Raw genomic sequence first — 18874 nt, forward strand, 5'->3', positions numbered from 1 at the left:
CTGAGCTTAAATACAAGCTTTAAGTCTTTTGGGACTGTAACAGGGGTAATGGAAGACCAAGAGCAAAGTTTGGCACGTGTTTTAGGTTTGCGCAGTGCAGGTGGAGGACAACTAGGAGACTTTAACTGATGAACAATAGATTTAGGAGTGTTGCATTCAGCTCCAGTGAAGAACAAAGGCAATTGCAGCCGTTGTTGAACACCTAAGACACGCTCCTTCACTACCATGAAATTTTCCTTTGCAAGGGAATCTTATACATCAATGAGCTAGGTTTCACCTGCGTAAAAAATGACATCGTTTTTGGGGAATGGCATGGTGATTTGCTATTGTTGATTGAGTCTAATCCATTTATTTGAACAATACAAAAAAAATTTCTTTCTTTTAGACTACATTTGTAGCCATGCTATTGATATTTTTCTTTATGATTTTTATGCGTAGGGCACGAGATCAAAATTTAGTGGCATTTGATACGGAAATTTAGAGGACCATAACAAGGATAAGGGTTGCTAATCGTTCCTCAAACTCATGTCCCTCAAGAGAGGAAATCCATCAAGAAGAATAAGAAGAACGAGAAAGCATGGGTGCTAATCGAGGGTAGCATTGAAGGAGTTGGGAATTTAGGGAGCTTATAGGTTTGTAAGAGGAATTGCTCCTCCCACGACACTGGAAAATGATTTTGAGATATGACCAGTGATAATCACTTTGATAGAGAGGCGTCGTTATAGTGAAGCCAAGCATGAGAGTCCCCTCAACCATCTAAAGGAGTTTGAGAAGTATTGCAATACCATCAAGGTTAATGGGGTTTCTCAAGAGTTCATTCGACTTAAACTTTTCCCTTTCTCTCTTATTGGACGTGCTCTAGAGTGGTTGGAAAAAAAGGTGAAGCCAAATTCTTTGAGAACATGGGATGAAGTGATTAAGGAGTTTCTATCACGGTTCTATCCACAAAAGAAGACGGCCGAAGCAAGATCTCTCATTCAATGCTTCAAGAAAAAGCCAAATGAAATTCTTTATGAGGCATGAGAAAGGTATAAGGAGTACCAAAGAGAGTGCCCACACCATGGGATTCCCACCTATCAATCATCCAAGTCTTCTATGGAGGTTTATGCCCTAAAGGAAAGTCTTGTTTGGATGCCGGTGATGGAGGCCCTACCATTAACAAAACGGAGGATGAAGTGGTGGACCTAATTTAAGATGTTGTAAGGTATCACATGGAATAGCAAGAAGGAGAAAGAGAGTCGACAAGAAAACGCGGTTCAACGGTTTATTCAATCGACCATTTCAATGCCATCAACAATTTTTCCTCACAAATCTCAAACTTTGGAAACAAGATGACCTAAATTAAGGCAAAGTTTGAGAGTTCTTCTTCACAAGCACCAGTTCTTCCCTCACACAATAAGGGGAGAGGTACATCTCTAACTCCACTCCTCCTTCAACCTCGAATAATATGCCTAATGGATGTGTGTTTTGTGATGTATATGGGTCTTATGACCATGATGCTTTTAATTGTCGACATACATTTGAAAATTGTGATGATGTTGATAATAATGATTGTGAACATGTGAACTTCCTTTCAAATAACTACAACAGACAAAGATTTTATGGACCGAGAAACTTTGGGAATAGAAATGCTCACCAACAAGGGAACTTTGATAATTGTAACAATAGTGGTTATAGAAACCAAGGAAATCAAAATTTCCGAGGGAACTACAATAATCAAAGCTATAATAAACAAATCCAAGGAAAAGGGTATGGAAACCTGTAACACCCTGACCTCTAATTAAGTTATTAAGAGAATCTTAGCAGCGGAATTAACCTAACATGGTCGGGACGTCACTGCCGTAAATCCCTCAAAGATTTACAAGGCAACAATCATACTTAATTAACAAACTTGATTTATAAAACATAGTAATCTATTTATTACAAAAATTATTCTTAATTTTTATAATAGCAAATCTTATCTTATCACAAACATACTAAGTAGCTTAGTCTTATTATTCAAATTAAACAACTTAAAACTATAACTACTATTAAGTGATAACTGAAAGTAAAATATGCACTACTACTCGTCTCCATCATCCCCAGTAGTACCTAAAACATAAAAACGGTGAGCCGAAGACTCAGTAACATACTACTCTAGTAGTGTAACATCACTTCAATTCATTTTAGTTAACAAAACAGGGAGAATGGAATATCTTAAAACATTTAGTAAAATTCATATAATGATATATATAACTTTCATATTAACATGCTAGTCGCTGGCAAGTATGACATGGCGGAATGTCTTCCGCGATGGGCCGGTGGCCATAACATAAAGTAGATGCTCGACATAATTTGGCTAATGCCCCATGGGTACATGCATGACCGAGAAGTAACTTGTAAACATATACTGCCTGATGGACTAGGTCTTTCACTGTTATTTATCATGTTGTGTAAGTTTTACATAGGTCATTCATAGAATCATAACATACTTTCGTGAGATCCAAAGATCAATAAAAACAACTTATATCAAAAAAATCATTCATATAAATCATTAGACTGAAATACATTAATAAACACGTTCATCATCCTGCAAGTCATTAAATCCAGAGATATGAATAACTTTAAAAAGTGACATCATGCTTTTATGAACACATTTCGAAGGGAATTGCGGGTAATAGCATTAGCCGTTACCTCAATTTACAATCTAATAACCTTCCTGTAGTCTTTCAATTTATTGTTCTCACTGAGCTCCGAGGTCCGATTCTTCTTTTATATAACTAAAGTTAAAATTATAGTATTAGTAGGAAAATTGACAGATATATGAATAATTTAATCATTTTAAAGATTTTACAAAAGAGGCTAGCAATCTTATTTGAAAATATGTAGCAGTGTAGGATTATAAACAAGTGATCAACAAAAATTCATTTTAAGAAATGATAAGGTATAACCTTTTTATATAATATGCTTATACAACTATTTAGAAAACTATAAGTACTACGTTACTACTATTATTCTTTTTAATAAAAAGAAATGAACACTTAACTTTATTTAATAAAGTTACCAGTACATAGTAGTAGTAAAAACAAAGCTTTTATAGCTATGATAAGCAAAGTAAGATTTCCATCACAATACTATATACACCATCAATATCTAATTACCAAAATGTATACATAATCATTTTCAAAGAAAGTGAGAATGTTAATCTAAATAAAAGATAAACTTATACTCAAAATTATATTGGGGAAGAGTAAAATACTCACTTTGACTTGCACAAATGGAGTAGTGGGTTATTCTTAAGAACAAGCTATAATTGGAGGAGAAAGAAGAAGGGCGTGACCTGGGTCGGTGCATGAGGGAGGTGACAATAGCAACAACCTAGAGCAGGGGAAGGGTACAATGGTGGTGTTTCGTACGAATGTTAATTACTTGCTACTATATATAGACTTTTAAGAGAAAGGAAAAGAGATTAAGATTACTATATAAGTTTGATAATCATGAACATTAAACACATCTATCTTTAAACAATAAGATAAGTAGAACTATTGAACATCCAATAGGAAAGGAGCAAATTTTAACTTTGCTCATTTTTCATTCTTAACCGTGAAGGAAGCAAGAAGCAAGAAGCAAGAAGCAAGTTAGGAGGTGGCTTTTGTCTTCTTATTCCCTTTAAAACTTAATTGTGAAGGAGGAGGACCAAAGTGGTAATGTTTAATACTTAAGGAGTATCATTAAAAGAAAGGAAATAATAAGATCAAATTTGCTATTGTGATAGTCATGGATTTGAGCATCCAATAATTATAAAGGAGAAAAAACTAGACTTTGCATCATCAATTCTTTAACCGTGAAGGAGAAGGAGAAACAAAACGGTGCTGTTTGTCCTTTATGAGAAAAGGCATTTTAGTGATTTCACTATCTCGGGTAAAAATATAAATTTTAATATAAATATTTAAATATATGGGACATAAAATATGTATATATATATTTAAATATATGGGACATAAAATATATCATTTATCCCGAATTTTTTTTTAAAATAATAAATACTTTCCTTTGAAAAGTTAGCTTTCGAAAATAAAACATTGTTAAAATAATTTTCGTATTTAGGCTAAAATATTTTTACTTGGTAAAATAGAAATTAGTATCTAATTAAGCTTATAAATTAATAATTAGAGTTTAATAAAACGAGTTTTAAAATATCGGGTATTACATCCCTACCCTCTTAGAAAAAGTTTCATCCTCGAAACTGGAGCTTAGTTGAACTGGAAACAATTATATCATTAAAACACACAAGTCACATTTAATCAATCAATTCTCATAATATTTCTAAAATAACAATATCACAATATATAATATATAAAAGTTCATCTGTTCAAAAACAAAATTATAAAAAAGTTCATACGTTGTTTGTGGTTAATCAAACAGTTCGGGGAATTTTGTTCGCATTTGCTCCTCTACTTCCCATGTAGCTTCATACGTTAGATGATTGGACCATAAGACCTTCATCATTGGAATTACTTTGTTTCTAAGTTGTTTCTCTCTGGGTTCAAGGATTTCGATTGGTTTTTTCTCATACGTCAAATTGTTTCGCAACTGTAAGGGTTCATGTTGAATCACGTGGCTAAGATCAGGGACATATTTTCGTAACATTGACACATGAAACACATTATGCACCTTCTCCAAGTCGGTGGGTACGGCAAGTCGATATGCTACATTATTCACTTTTTCTAAGATTTCGTATGGCCCGATGTACCTTGGAGTTAACTTTCTTGATTGACAAAATCTCATAACTCCTTTTGTAGGAGAAATTTTTAAAATTATGTGGTCTCCAACATCAAAATCTGACGGTCTCCTTCGTTGGTCTGCATAACTCTTTTGTCTGCTTTGAGCAGCTTTTATTCTTGATTGGATAAGACGAATTTTGTCAGTTGTTTCTTTAATCAGCTCTAGTCCTATGAAATGTACCTCATCAATATCACTCCAACACAATGGTGTTTGAGATCTCCTCCCGTAAAGGGCTTCATATGGGGCCATTCCAATGGTGGCTTGATAGTTGTTGTTGTAAGAAAATTCCACTATAGGTAAATATTTTTCCCAAGTTCCTTGAAAATCCAAGACACATGCCCTTAACATATCTTCAACGATCTGATTAGTGTAATCAGTTTGCCCATCTGTTGTTGGGTGGAAAACATTACTAAAGTTAAGTTTTGTTCCAAGCGCCTTCTGTAATTATTTCCAATATGTAGCCTGATATCTTGTATCACGGTCAGAAATAATCGAACTAGGTACTCCATATAACCACACTATGGTGTTCACATATAATTCAGCAAGTTGATCAAGACTCTAGTTATTTTTCATTGCTAAAATATGTGCAGATTTTGTTAATCGATCCACAATGACCCAAATAGCATTCATTCCTTTAGTTGACCTTGGTAGTCCTATGATAAAATCCATTGATATTGAGTCCCATTTCCATTCTGGTACATCCAACGGTTGTAACAACAAACCTGCTGGTCTTTGATGTTCTATCTTAATTCTCTGACACGTCAAACATTTAGCTACAAATTCTGCCACTTCTTGCTTCATGTTACTCCACCAGTACATTTGTTTCAAATCCTTGTACATTTTGTTTCCTCCAGGGTGAATTGAGTATGGTGAACTATGAGCTTCTTCTAAAATCTTTTTTTTAACATCTCTTTATTGGGAACACATAGTCTACCTTGAAACCTTAATGTTCCATCATCCTAAATCACAAAACCCGGGGATTTCCTACTTCGTACCTGATTATTTATTCTTTCTAACTGTGAGTCCTTACTTTGAGCCTCCTTAATTTCATCTATCAATGAAGGTCTTACCTCTAATGCATTCAAACAAGCATTCCCATTCTTCTGAATGAATTTGATCCCCATCCTTTGTAAGTCGTCATAGTTAGCTTGGGAAAAAGGTAAGATTGAGCTTAGGTGAGCTTTACGACTCAAGGCATCAACAACAACATTAGCTTTGCCAGGATGGTATTGGATACTCCCATCATAATCTTTTAAGAGTTCTAACCATCTACATTGTCTCATATTCAACTTCTTTTGGGTAAAAATGTACTTAAGGCTTTTATGGTCAGTGAAAATTTTGCATGAAGCACCGTATAAGTAATGTATCCATATTTTGAGTGCAAAATTACAGCAGCAAGTTCAAGATCATGAGTGGGGTAATTTTGTTCATGTATTTTGAGCTGGCGAGAAGCATAATCTATGAGTTTATCATTTTGCATCAATACACATCCTAAACCATGCTTAGAGGCATCACTATTAATAACAAATCCTTCAGTTCCAGATGGAAGGGTTAGAATAGGAGCAGTGGTGAGACGTTTCTTAAGTTCCTGAAATGCAGACTCACAATCTTTATCCCAAATAAACTTGGTATTTTTCCTCACAAGTCGAGTTATAGGTAATGCAACCTTGGAAAAGTCTTTAACAAATGTTCTATAATATCCAGCTAAGCCCATAAAACTTCGTACATCAGGAACGTTGGTTGGTCTAGGCCATTCCACAATTGCTTTTATTTTCTCAGGATCTACAGATATTCTCTTATTAGAAATAATGTGCCCCAAAAATGATATTTCCTTTAGCCAATTAAACTCGCACTTTGTTAATTTTGCATATAACTGATTCTTGATCAAGGTATCTAGCACTATTTTCAAATGTTCCTCATGTCCTCATTATTCTTGGAATACACTAAAATGTCATTAATAAAAAAAACAACAAACTTATCAAGGTATGGTTTAAAAATATGGTTCATCAAATCCATAAACACAGCTGGTGCATTAGTTAACCCAAATGGAATTACAACAAACTCATAATGACCATATCGTGTTCTAAAGGAAGTTTTTGGAACATCTTCAGATTTAATGCGGAGTTGGTGGTATCCAGACCTCAAATCAATCTTTGAGAATACTTTTGCACCTCAAAGTTGGTCAAATAAGTCATCAATACAAGGTAAAGGGTATTTTTTCTTGATTGTGATCTTGTTTAGCTCTCTATAATCGACAAACTTCCATCCTTTTTCTTTACAAATAAGACTAGGGCTCCCCAAGGTGACACACTCGGTCGAATGTATCCTTTCTCAAGCAACTCATCTAATTTTTTCTTCAATTCTTGTAATTCAGTTGGTGCCATCCTATATGGTACTTTAGGAATAGGAGTCGATCCTAGAATTAACTCAATGGTAAAGTCTAATTCTCTTTGTGGTGGCATGCCAGGTATCTCTTCTGGAAAGAATTCTGGGTACTCACAAACTATTGGAATGTTAGTTACCGATGATTAAGAAGGGTTTAAGACAACCACACTACAAAGATAACCACATATCCTCTTATCAATCTGGTGAGCACTTAAAGCAGAGACTATTTGGATCTTTTGTTTTCTTTCAAACTTTTTATAGGATATCCTTTCTCGATTTGGCGCCTTAAGTGTTAAACTTTGCTCGACACAATCAATTTTGGCCTCATGCTTAGTTAACAATCCATACCTAGAATTATGTCAAACTCAGATAGATCAAAAGTTATCAAATTAGCTGGGAATTCGACTCCCTCTAAGATAATCGGACAGTCTCTATACATGGTACAACATTTTACGGTTTCTCCAGTAAGGAGGGAAACACTCATGCCAAGAAAGTCATAATATGGTTTCAATTGCAAACTATTGGCAAATATTGGGAAAATAAAAGAATGTGATACTGCAAAATCAAAGAGAACATGAGCATGTAAAGAATGGATAGAGAAAGTACCAGTGATCACAGTGTCATCGTTGTCTGCCTCATCCTATCTTATCCAATAAACCCTTCCAGTTGTGGGTGTTTGAGGTAGATTTCGGTTTGTGCCTCCTATGTTGGTGTTGTTCCTTCCCCGATCTGCACCAGATAGAGCCGGTCCCTTTGAAATTGGTGTAACTGTTATGAACTTAGGACAACCCTTAATATAATGACCAGGATTCCCACATCGGTAGCAAGTATTGGTACCGACACAACATTCATTCTCAGTATGGCTTCTCCTTCCACATTTAGCACACACTACTTGAGATCTATTATTCTGATTTTTGTTCTCTTCTTGCTAACCTTGTCCTCTCTTATTAGAGTAACCCCCTTGTTAACTTTGGTTTAGCCTCTTTGTTCCTCCTTGGTTTTGGTTATCATTCCTCCTCTTATAGCCAACATTTTTTGCCTCTCGAAGTAATACAACCCTTTCCACAGTAACTGCTACGTCAACCATATCTTGATAAGAAGTAAATCGTTGAGATGATAGTCTGTCCTGATATTTCAAATGGAGACCTCGTTCGAAACGATTCATCCTAGATTGTTCCGTTAATACTAATTCTGGTGCAAACCTTGATAACTCCACTAGTAGAAAAATAGAAATTGGTAGCGCCAAATGGCCATCGATTCGGGTTGAACCGGTGGGAAAAAGAAGGGGAAAATGGGCGGGATATTGTGGGGTGGGAATTGCCACCGGTTCGGTTTGATCCGGTGGGAAAAAAATAAATAAAACCCATCGGTTCAAAACCGGTGGCTTTATTTAAAAAAAAAATCCCTACCCTTTATAAACTCCTAACCCTAACTATTCCCTCTCCTTAGCCTCTCTCCTCACTCCCCATTCCTCTCTCTCTTGCTCGTCCTCTCTTTGCTCAGCTCCCTCATTTTCTCCGTCCCCTCTTCTATCTCCTCCTTTGTTCCTATTTTCTCTCGTCTCCTCCTTCCTTCTCTTCCCCTCTCCTCTTCCTCTGTCGTGTACTCCTCCCTCCTCTTCCCCTCTTTCGACCACCACCGCCGCCGCCACTAAACATCGTCGCTAAGGGTTTTCTGGTAAAATTCGACCATGAAAACTCTAGATCTAGAGTTTTCATGGTCAAATTTGACCTTTATAACCCAAATTCAAGCAAATTTCGGGGGTGTTAGTGAAATTCGAGGTAAGTTTTTTTTTCTTGATATTTTTGGTGGAATTTTGGGGGTGTTGGTGAATTTCGGGGGTGGTTTTGAATTTTGGGGTGGTGGTGATGGACGGTTTGTGGTTGTTTTAGGTGGTGTTGGACGGTTTGTGGTGGGTATTTTTCGTGGGTACGTAGGGTGACAAATCTGGGTTAGTTGGGTGGTTTAAGGTGGGTGGTAGTTGGGTTCGGTGCAGGTTGGGTACGGTGGGTTGTGGGTGGGTCGTGGGTTGTAGGTGGGTCATGGGTTCTGGTAGGCGGGTTTGGTGTAGGTGTGTGGTATTGGTGGGTGAAGGTGGTGCGGATGGTGGTGGGTGGGATTTGTGAGTTAAGGTGGTGCGGTGGGCTGGTGGTTGGTGGTGGTGTAGGTGTAGGTGTAGGTGTTTGATACTTAAAAAAATAAATTTGACATTAATTAAAAATAAAATTGGACAGTAATTAAAAAAAAATTGGACATTAATTTTAAATAAAATTTGGATTAATTTTAAAATAGAAATTTGGACATTGATTTTAAAAAAGGAATTGGACATTAATTTAAAAAAAGAAATTCGGACATAAATATTGGATATTATTTTGATTTTTTTGACAGAAAATCGACTTTTTAAAGATAAAAATAAAAAAAAAAAAGTTTTTTTTTTTTTTTTTTTACAGTAATGGCACCAGTTAACCGGTGCAAATAACAACAATATGTCAAACCGGTGCCAAAAGTTCTTTTTGCCATCGGTTTTGAACAGGTGGCATATTTGGAGGAATTGGCACCCCCCACAAACTCAGCGGTTCAAATCGGTGGCTTTGTTGGTGTTTGAACCAGTGGCTTTGTGGGGGGTTTGAACCAGTGCCAATTTCTCTTTTTCTACTAGTGCTCCATGAATTTGTTTGCATATTCCAGCACACTCATGGTTCCTTGTTGCAAGTGGAGGAATTTATCTTCTTTTTGTCTCCTCAAAGACAATGGATAAAACCTATCTTGCATCAACTTTTGGAGTTTGGTCCAACTAAATCCAGGCTCATTCTTCCTTTCTTTGTTCACCTTCCACCATAAACTTGCTTAACTAGTGAGATAAAATGTAGCAAAGTCAACTTTCATTCTTTCAGGACATCGCAAGGTCTCGAACAACTGATCCATCCGATTAATCCAATCTTCAAACTCGACTAGATCAGGCTTACCATCATATGATGGTGGGTTAAGGGATGAAAACTTTTTTTACATTGACGCACTATCTTCTTCATTCGTATTTTTCTTTTTCCTGAAATCTTGAACTAGTTAAGCTAACAGCGTACTCACATTCTCGAGTCGTCCCATTCTTTCTTCGTACTCTTTTAAGGGTTACTCCTCGTAGTTTTCCTCATGGACATTTTCTTTGTGGACCATTTCATTTCTTATAAAAACATCGTTCTGGGTTCCTTTAGAGGCATCGATAGTTCCCTTGTAACTTGCCATTCTGCACATCAAATGTGATTAAGAAAACTAAGAATGGAAAAATAAGCCCCTTTATCCCGTTCCTACATTGACACACAATTCTATATTTTTTTAACATATTTTATTAGCTAGTGATCTTATTCTAAAAATCTAATCAACTTAATATATAAATGTAAAACTATTAGGGTTTCACAGGAACCATTACTCTAACACCACGCTGTAATGCCTCGAACTCTATTCAGTTATTAAGAGAATCTTAGCAGCGGAATTAATCTAACACGGCCGGGACGTCACTGCCGTAATTCCCTCACAAGATTTACAAGGCAACAATCATACTTAATTAACAAACTTGATTTATAAAACATAGAAATCTATTTATTACAAACATTATTCTTAATTTTTATAATAGCAAATCTTATCTTATCACAAACTTACTAAGTAGCTTAGTCTTACTATTCAAATTAAACAACTTGAAACTATAACTACTATTAAGTGATAACTGAAAGTAAAATCCTCGCTACTACTCGTCTCCATCATCCCCAGCAGTACCTAAAACATAAAAACATAAAAACGGTGAGCCGAAGACTCAGTAACGTACTTCTCTAGTAGTGTAACATCATTTCAATTCATTTTATTTAACAAAACAGGGAGAATGGAATATCTTAAAACATTTAGTAAAATTCATATAATGATATATATAACTTTCATATTAACATGCTAGTGGCTTGCAAGTATGACATGGCGGAATGTCTTCCGCGATGGGCCGATGCCCATAACATAAAGCAGATGCTTGACATAGTTGGGCTAATGCTCCATGGGTACATGCATGACCTAGAAGTAACCTGTAAACATATATTGCCAGACGAACTAGGGCCCCGTTCTTTAGAGCTTTCTGCTCTGCTCTACTATGCTCTGCTTTTCTCTGCTCTGCTGAGCCCTGCTCTGCTCAAACCAAATATGCTCTGCTCAAAAGAAATATACTCTTCTCTACTCTTCACTGCTCTACTCTGCCCTGCCCTGCTCTGCTCTGCTCTATTTTCAAATAATAATTAATAATAGCAATAATAATAATTAATATTCAATAATAATAATAATTAATATTTAATAATAATAATTAATATTTAATAATAATAATTAATATTTTATTAATGATAATAATATATTATTTTGAATAATTATAATAATTATTAATATTAAAAATAATTTTAATAATTATTAATATTAATAATAATTAATATTTATTAATCATAATAATAATTAATAATAATAGTTATCATTATTAATATTTAATAATATTATTAATTTTTAATTTCTAATAATTATAACAATTATTTCAAATAAATAAATAATAATAATAACAATTTCTTTTATAAACATTTGATATTAGAATCACAATGTGTAGAAACATTTTATGTATGTGGGTATTGATTGTTACTTCATTGATTTGAATTATTTTTAAAATCATTCCATACAATTAAAGAATTAAAAAAAAGAGGTTGTTTTCAAGTAGTACTTTGTATATCATTATTATTTTTACGATTAAAAATATACGATTAAGACAAATTTATAAGTAAAATCATTATTACTCATTAAATCATTTTATTTTAAATTTTTTGTGAAATAAATATAAGTAAATCGTTGTCTTTTATCTTTCTACTATTAACATATGTTAAATAAGGTATACATATAAATATTTTTTCACTCACCTAAATCAATGGTATATGCACTTAGTAATAATAGTAATAGTAGTGGTAGTGGTAGTGGTGGTGGTGGTGGTGGTGGTGGTGGTGGTGGTGGTGGTGGTGGTGGTGGTGGTGGTAGTGGTAGTGGTAGTGGTAGTAGTAGTGGTAGTTAATAATAATATTAATAATAATAATAATAATAATAATAACAATAACAATAACAATAATAATAATAATAACAATACCAATACCAATAACAATAACAATAACAATAACAATAATAATAATAATAATTATAATAATAATAATAATGACAACAACATTAATAATAGTAATAACATTAATAATAGTATTAGTAATAATATTAATAATAATAGTAATAATAATAATAACAACAACATTAATAATAATAACATTAATATATAATAGTATTAATAATTACAATAATAATAATAATAATAATAATAATAATAATAATAATAATAATAATAATAATAATAATACTAAAAAATACTAATACTAATAATAGTAGTAATAATAATAATAATAATAATAATAATAATAATAATAATAATAATAATAATAATAATAATAATAATAATAACTGAAGTTTAGATGACGGCACGATTATTGGTGACACTTTGGTGGTGGGGCAAGTTATGCAGTTTATTATGGAGGAAGGATCTCGTTCTGGGTTATGTCTTAACGTGGAAAAAACTGAAGTTTTCTGGCCTACGGAAGACCCTCGAAGCAGGCTGGTGGGTGTCTTTCCGCCTAATATTGCTCGACCTTTGCGTGGTGTTAGGTTGCTTGGAGGACCCGCTAGTTCCGATTCTGGTTTCCGTGGTGAGCTTGTGATGCAGAGGGTGACCAAGACCATTGCCCTTATGGATAAGGTCGCTATGCTCGATGATCCTCGGTGTGAACTGTTGTTACTTAGGGCATGTACTGGAGTTTCAAAACTCTACTTTGCATTACGTACTTGTCCTCCTAGTACTTTTGAGGTAGCTCAACGCACTTTGATGGAGCTCTTCGATCTTCCTTGGAGCGTATTGTTACCGCTTCGGAGCTTGGGTTTGGTGATTGGCAGTGGCGGCTTGCCACCTTACCAGTTGCATTTGGAGGGCTTGGTGTTTATTCTGCAGGTGATGTTCGTCACTATGCTTTTCTTGCTTCCTGCAACCCAGCTTCTTCGGCATGCTGGCATTGTTGGTCTTGGACGAGCCTTTGAGGATGCGTTGTGTCTGTTTAATGGAACAGTGGAGTTTGACATTTTGAGTAATCCTAGTGAGGTCGCTACCCCTAAACTCATGAAGAAATTGGCAGATATGTATTTCACAAAGATTACCGCTTTTGCAGAATCTACTTATTCTTTAAATCCTCGACAATCAGCATTATGGAAATCACAGCAGGGTGATCACACCTCTGCTTGCCTTCGGGCGGTTCCTATTTCGGGGTTGGGTCAGACGATGAACGCCAAGACTTATTGCTGTGTGTTGTCCTATCGGTTGGATGTTCCATTGTTCTTTATCTCGACGTCGTGCTCTGCTTGTTCGAGGGTTTTTGCTGGAGATATTTTCGGTGATCACGCGGTGTCTTGTGCTGGTATTGTGGGTATTAAACATCGGCATAATGTTGTTCGGGATACCCTTGTTGATGTTTGCTATCGTTCTGGGATCAGCGAGAAAGGAGGTTGACATTGGGTTGGCTAGAGGGAACGACGAGGCCCTCAGACCTGCGGATGTGTTACTTTATTCATAGGATCGTGGTCGCGATGTCTGTGTTGATTTGACAGGGTCTTCTCCTTTGACACAGTCAGGGCTATCTGACTTTATTCCTGGGCGGGTTGTGGCTGATGCTGCTCATCGGAAGCGGGTTAAGTATAAAGCTCGATGTCAGGCGATTGGATATGGTTTCATTCCCTTCTCCTTTTCTTTGCTTGGGGAATTAGAGAAGGAGCCTGTTGCGTTACTGAAGCGGATTAAGAGGTTCTCGACGACGCAAGACATTGGGGCTCGTGCTGCAGCTCATATCTTCACTAGGGTAGGGTTTACTATAGCTAGAGGAGTAGGGGCCCAGATTGTATCTCAGCTTCCCACTAATTTATTGTAGGTTGTATGACTTTTGTTTTTGAGATATAATAATAATAATAATAATAATAATAATAATAATAATAATAATAATAATAATAATAATAATAATATACACTACATCAAAAACTAGAATAGAGATCGCAAAATATAGAACGGTTAACAATGATAGGCGTTCTCTACAACAATATAGAACGTATATGTGGAAAAGGCGTTCTGTGAGTTAATGAATATAGAACGGCTCTTATAGCTGACCGTTCTTTATTAGTTTTAGCAAAAATAATAAATTATTATTAACTTATGTTAAACAATATACAAAGGTGCACTTGACAACTGTTTTGTGTATATTTTATTTTTTTTCTTTTATTTTATGATTATTTTTTAGAAGGATTAGAACTTTACCCTAAAATTTAATCAACGACCACTGAAATTCTTCATATACGCTAATATCAATTTTACATCTTTGATTTCCAATCAAGTTTTCATTTTACTTTTTTTTTCCACTCCAAAAATGAACTGCAATTATCATCTTCTCAAATCCATCAAGCCTGCTACCTCCGCGTTGACGCGCCCAACAGTGCACTGCCTCGCCAACACTACACCTCCGCACCCACCACCATGACTACACCTCCGCGCACGTCACCGCGCCACCACTGCAATATCGAGGTAGGCTTTTGAATTTTCTTCTCCTTCTACTGTACCAATTTGATTAGAAAATTGTAGATCTATTTGAAGTATTTATTGAACTGAATTGTAATAATGAATTAATGATAAATCAATCACAACATTCATCAAGTTACATTAGTTTTATTATGTTTTTAGGTGGATTAAAGTTCTAATTTTAGGAAAATAATTCAATCGGCTTTTGTTAATGCAAAATTGCAGTAATTACAATCAAATTACACTTAAAATTTCAAAAAATCTAATTTATTTCGTACAAAATTGATCTAACCTAGGTCAAATTTAGAGCCCTTGTTTGATTCATTTCTCGAATTTTCTGAGGCCAAACAAAAATGGCTATTAATGGACGGCTAGTTGTTGGTCGTCACAATTGAAATGAGTTCGTCCGATCCTTATCAATGTTGATGTAATGATGATCTTAGCAGTTTCTTAAACCATACACGACCTTGATTTGATTATAGAGTAATTGGTGTTGCTAGAATTCGGAATATAATTAAATCTAATTTGACTGCATTTGCAGTTAATTTAAGTTCTTGATTGTAATTTTCGATCGGTAATTTTGTAGGTTAGGTTAATTGATACTGGTATTGGAATGACAAAAGAGGAGCTTGTTGATTGTTTGGGCACTATTGCACAGAGTGGCACTTCCAAGTTTTTAAAAGCATTGAAGGTACTCGAAACCTTTTTTTTTGTGATATAGTTGTATGTTTTGATTAAAGTAATCTGTGCATGAAATTATTAATAATTTACTGCACTTTTCATAAGCTTTATCTCCTAAAGTTTTCTGTTTATGTGCAGGAAAACCAAGACCTTGGTGCTGACAATGGTTTAATTGGACAATTTAATGTTGGATTTTATTCTGCCTTTCTGGTTGCAGACAAGGTACTGAGATCGTGCAAACTTTATTTTGTTATTACTTTGATTATGGAGTTAATGAACGAGACAGGTTTTTAAACTAGAATTTGCTCCTCTCATCAGGTTGTTGTGTCTACAAAGAGCCCAAGGTCTGACAAGCAGTATATATGGGAAGCAGCAGTTGACAGTAGCTCATATGTAAACAGGGAAGAAGCTAACCCTGAAAAGATCCTGAAGCGTGGAGCAGAAATCACGCTGTACCTAAGGGTATTTATGTTTTTACTTGCTGATTCCATATGTTGTTATGTACAATAATTTTTACTGGAGGTTAAAATGCTTTTCATGTTTGTGGTGACTTTGATGTGTGTGCTGTGTTAATTAGTTTCTATGATTTCTACAATCTGCATATTGGCTAGATAAATCATTTTTTTCTTTTTGAGAACGAAAGTGGTGATATTATTAATCGAAGAGAATTATGTTATATCTAACTTGGTTTTTACTTGATTTTGGTGGGTATCTAGAACTATGAGTTAATATTTTGTCCCATGTAATTTTGGTGTAAAAATAGGTGAAATATGTTAAAGAATTAATTGAGTGGACAACTATGTCAGATTTGTGGAGATGAAATAAAGTCTGATGGACATAGTGAACCATTTGTTGCTTGTAAAGTTGCAATAAGTGTGCATTCCTACTGTGTTGAGCTTGCTACGAGCATGAATGAGGCAAAGTGAATCAAAGGTAGGTAATATTTGCCTCTTCAATGGTTGTGTTTCATAATTCATTTTACTAGATATGATTTCTTGTATTGTCTTTTTGTTATGTTAATGCGAATTTTAGTATCATGCTCTTTAATTCTGTATGAATGTGTAATTCATTCTCTGATTGATTTCTCCCTTGGGTTTTTGCATTTTTTCCACATTGTCTTTCATATAACTGTGCTTTTGCTTTTAAATTACAGAACATAGAATTTTGTAGTAGAACTTTATTTTATGTTGGAATTATTTTTATTCAAATAAATGTTCACTTATATCTTATGTTTGTTTTGTAAATTTACAACGATCAAAGAAAGGGGGAATGCCGAGAAGAGAAGAAATAAGAACGATTGATTGTAAATATTTTTGTTTAATTTGTACCTCTTGTTATGTTTTATTTTCATGCTATATTTATTGTAATTTTTTTTTTTATTTTTAGTATATTCAATTTTTACGGGTTATTGGCTTGCCAAGTTAGGGGGCGAGGATCAGCAGGAACAAGCTGCAAATGCAGCAATGTGGCGCTCTATTTAGAGTGTTCGTGGCCCTCCCAAGCTACAACATTTTCTTTGGAGTGCGGTTAAAGGGAACTTGGCTGTAAAAGATAGATTGGCTTACAGACATATCACACACGATGCTTCCTGTCAAGTGTGTGGGGTGGAAAGGGAGACTATTTTTCATGCTCTGCTGGAGTGCAACGCTGCAAGTCAGATTTGGGCGGTTAGTGAGTATAAGGACAACTTGGTTGGTGCTCCTAACTCTTCTTCCTCTGAGTTTTGGGTTTGGTTAAACAATAAGTTTTACAGGAGATGCTGTAAGGACATTTTCTACTCTAATGTAGGTTAGTTGGAGGTGTCGAAACTTAGCAATTTTTTAGAATGAGCATCCTAGCTTTGTGATGGTTGCTGCTGGGTTTCTCAGGATGGTTTTGGACTACAATTCTTACGCCCATAAGGTTTTTATAGCTGCTGCTGGGGTTACTACTGCTGTCTGGTCTGATGGATGGAAATGCCCTCCCATGGGCTACATCAAGGTTAATACAGATGCCCATATTCTTGCTGGAGGTATGGCTAGCTTAGGGGTGGTGTTTAGGGATGTTACTGGTGCTGTCCTTGCTGCTGCTTACGCGAAAAGCTTACACAAAGGTGCCATAACATGCTGAAGCTCTGGCCATTAGATATGCCCTGCAACTTGCTAGGAGATTAGGATACTCTCGACTTTGGGTGGAATCGGATGCTATAAATATGGTTCAAGCTGCGCAATTTGATGATGGTGGTTTGGCGCCTATCTACATTATCTTTGATGATATTAGGAATGATAGTTTGCCCTTTGACATATGTACGTTTTCTCATATTAAGCGTAATTTCAGTACGGTAGCCCACCTAGTGGCGAGTTGGGATACCGGAAACAATGTTGAGTATGTACGTTTGGGTTCCTTTCCTCAAAGCTTAAGTACTTTGGTGGAAATGGATCTTATTTAATAAAATGGGCTGCTATTGTGTTTCAAAAAAAAAAAAAATTTATCTTAAATTTCAAATTTAATATTATTGTAATTCGTTTTTAAATTTGTTTCCTAATTATTATAGCAAGAAATTAAAATACGGTATTTATGTATAATACCGTATTTTAGTTTTTTTTTTTTTTTATTTTATTTTTTTTATTTTTAAAATGAGGATTAGAGAACTGTTATCTAACTTCACCGTTCTCTTTAGTAATGGTATATAGAACGACCAAGTAGACTAACCGTTCTTTATTCCTAAGTAGTAGTAGGAGTAGCAGCGGCAGCGGCACGTAGGTCATTCATAGAATCATAACATACATTCATGAGATCCAAAGATCAATAAAACAACGTATATCAATAAAATCATTCATATAAATCATTAGACTGAAATACATTAATAAACACATTCATCATCCCGCAAGTCATTAATTCCAAATATATGAATCACTTTCAAAAGTGACATCATGCTTTTACAAACACATTTTGAAGGGAATTGCGGGTACTAGCAATAGCCGTTACCTCAATTTACAATCTGATAACCTTCCTGTAGGCTTTCAATTTATTGTTCTCACTAAGCTCCAAGGTCCGATTCTTCTTTTATATAACAAAAGTTAAAATCATAGTATTAGTAGGAAAATTGATAGATATATGAATAATTTAATCATTTTAAAGCATTTACAAAAGAGGTTAGCAATCTTATTTGAAAATACATAGCACTATAGGAGTATAAACAAGTGATCAACAAAATTTCATTTTAAGAAATGATAAGGTATAACCTTTTTATATAATATGCTTATACAACTACTTAGAAAACTATAGGTACTACGTGACTACTATTATTCTTTTTAATAACAAGAAATGAACACTTATCTTTTTTTAATAAAGATACCAGTACATAGTAGTAGTAAAAACAAAGCTTTTATAGCTATGATAAGCAAAGTAAGA

The 18874-nt window shown here is 34.8% G+C and overlaps 1 protein-coding gene across 4 annotated transcripts; it reads left to right on the forward strand.

Annotated features, from left to right (window-relative positions):
• Positions 1-14522: 14522 nt before the first annotated feature.
• Positions 14523-17957, forward strand: LOC145598615 (heat shock protein 90-5, chloroplastic-like). 4 transcript variants are annotated; one of them, XR_014103589.1, is made up of 6 exons: positions 14523-14806; positions 15387-15491; positions 15620-15703; positions 15800-15943; positions 16907-17176; positions 17275-17957. XR_014103589.1 is itself a non-coding variant. In XM_081655005.1 (5 exons), exons 1-5 carry the CDS (start codon positions 14759-14761, stop codon positions 16960-16962), a joined length of 441 nt encoding a protein of 146 aa, XP_081511131.1. In that variant the 5' UTR covers positions 14523-14758; the 3' UTR covers positions 16963-17956. The 4 variants fall into 4 exon arrangements, 2 of the variants coding, with proteins under 2 accessions (XP_081511131.1, XP_081511120.1); XR_014103592.1 differs by having other exon boundaries at positions 15800-16414; positions 16907-17956; XM_081655005.1 differs by having other exon boundaries at positions 16903-17956.
• Positions 17958-18874: the final 917 nt, after the last annotated feature.

Source organism: Chenopodium album, chromosome 2, assembly GCF_948465745.1.
Source record: "Chenopodium album chromosome 2, dcCheAlbu1.1, whole genome shotgun sequence".
Lineage (NCBI taxonomy): Eukaryota > Viridiplantae > Streptophyta > Magnoliopsida > Caryophyllales > Amaranthaceae > Chenopodium > Chenopodium album.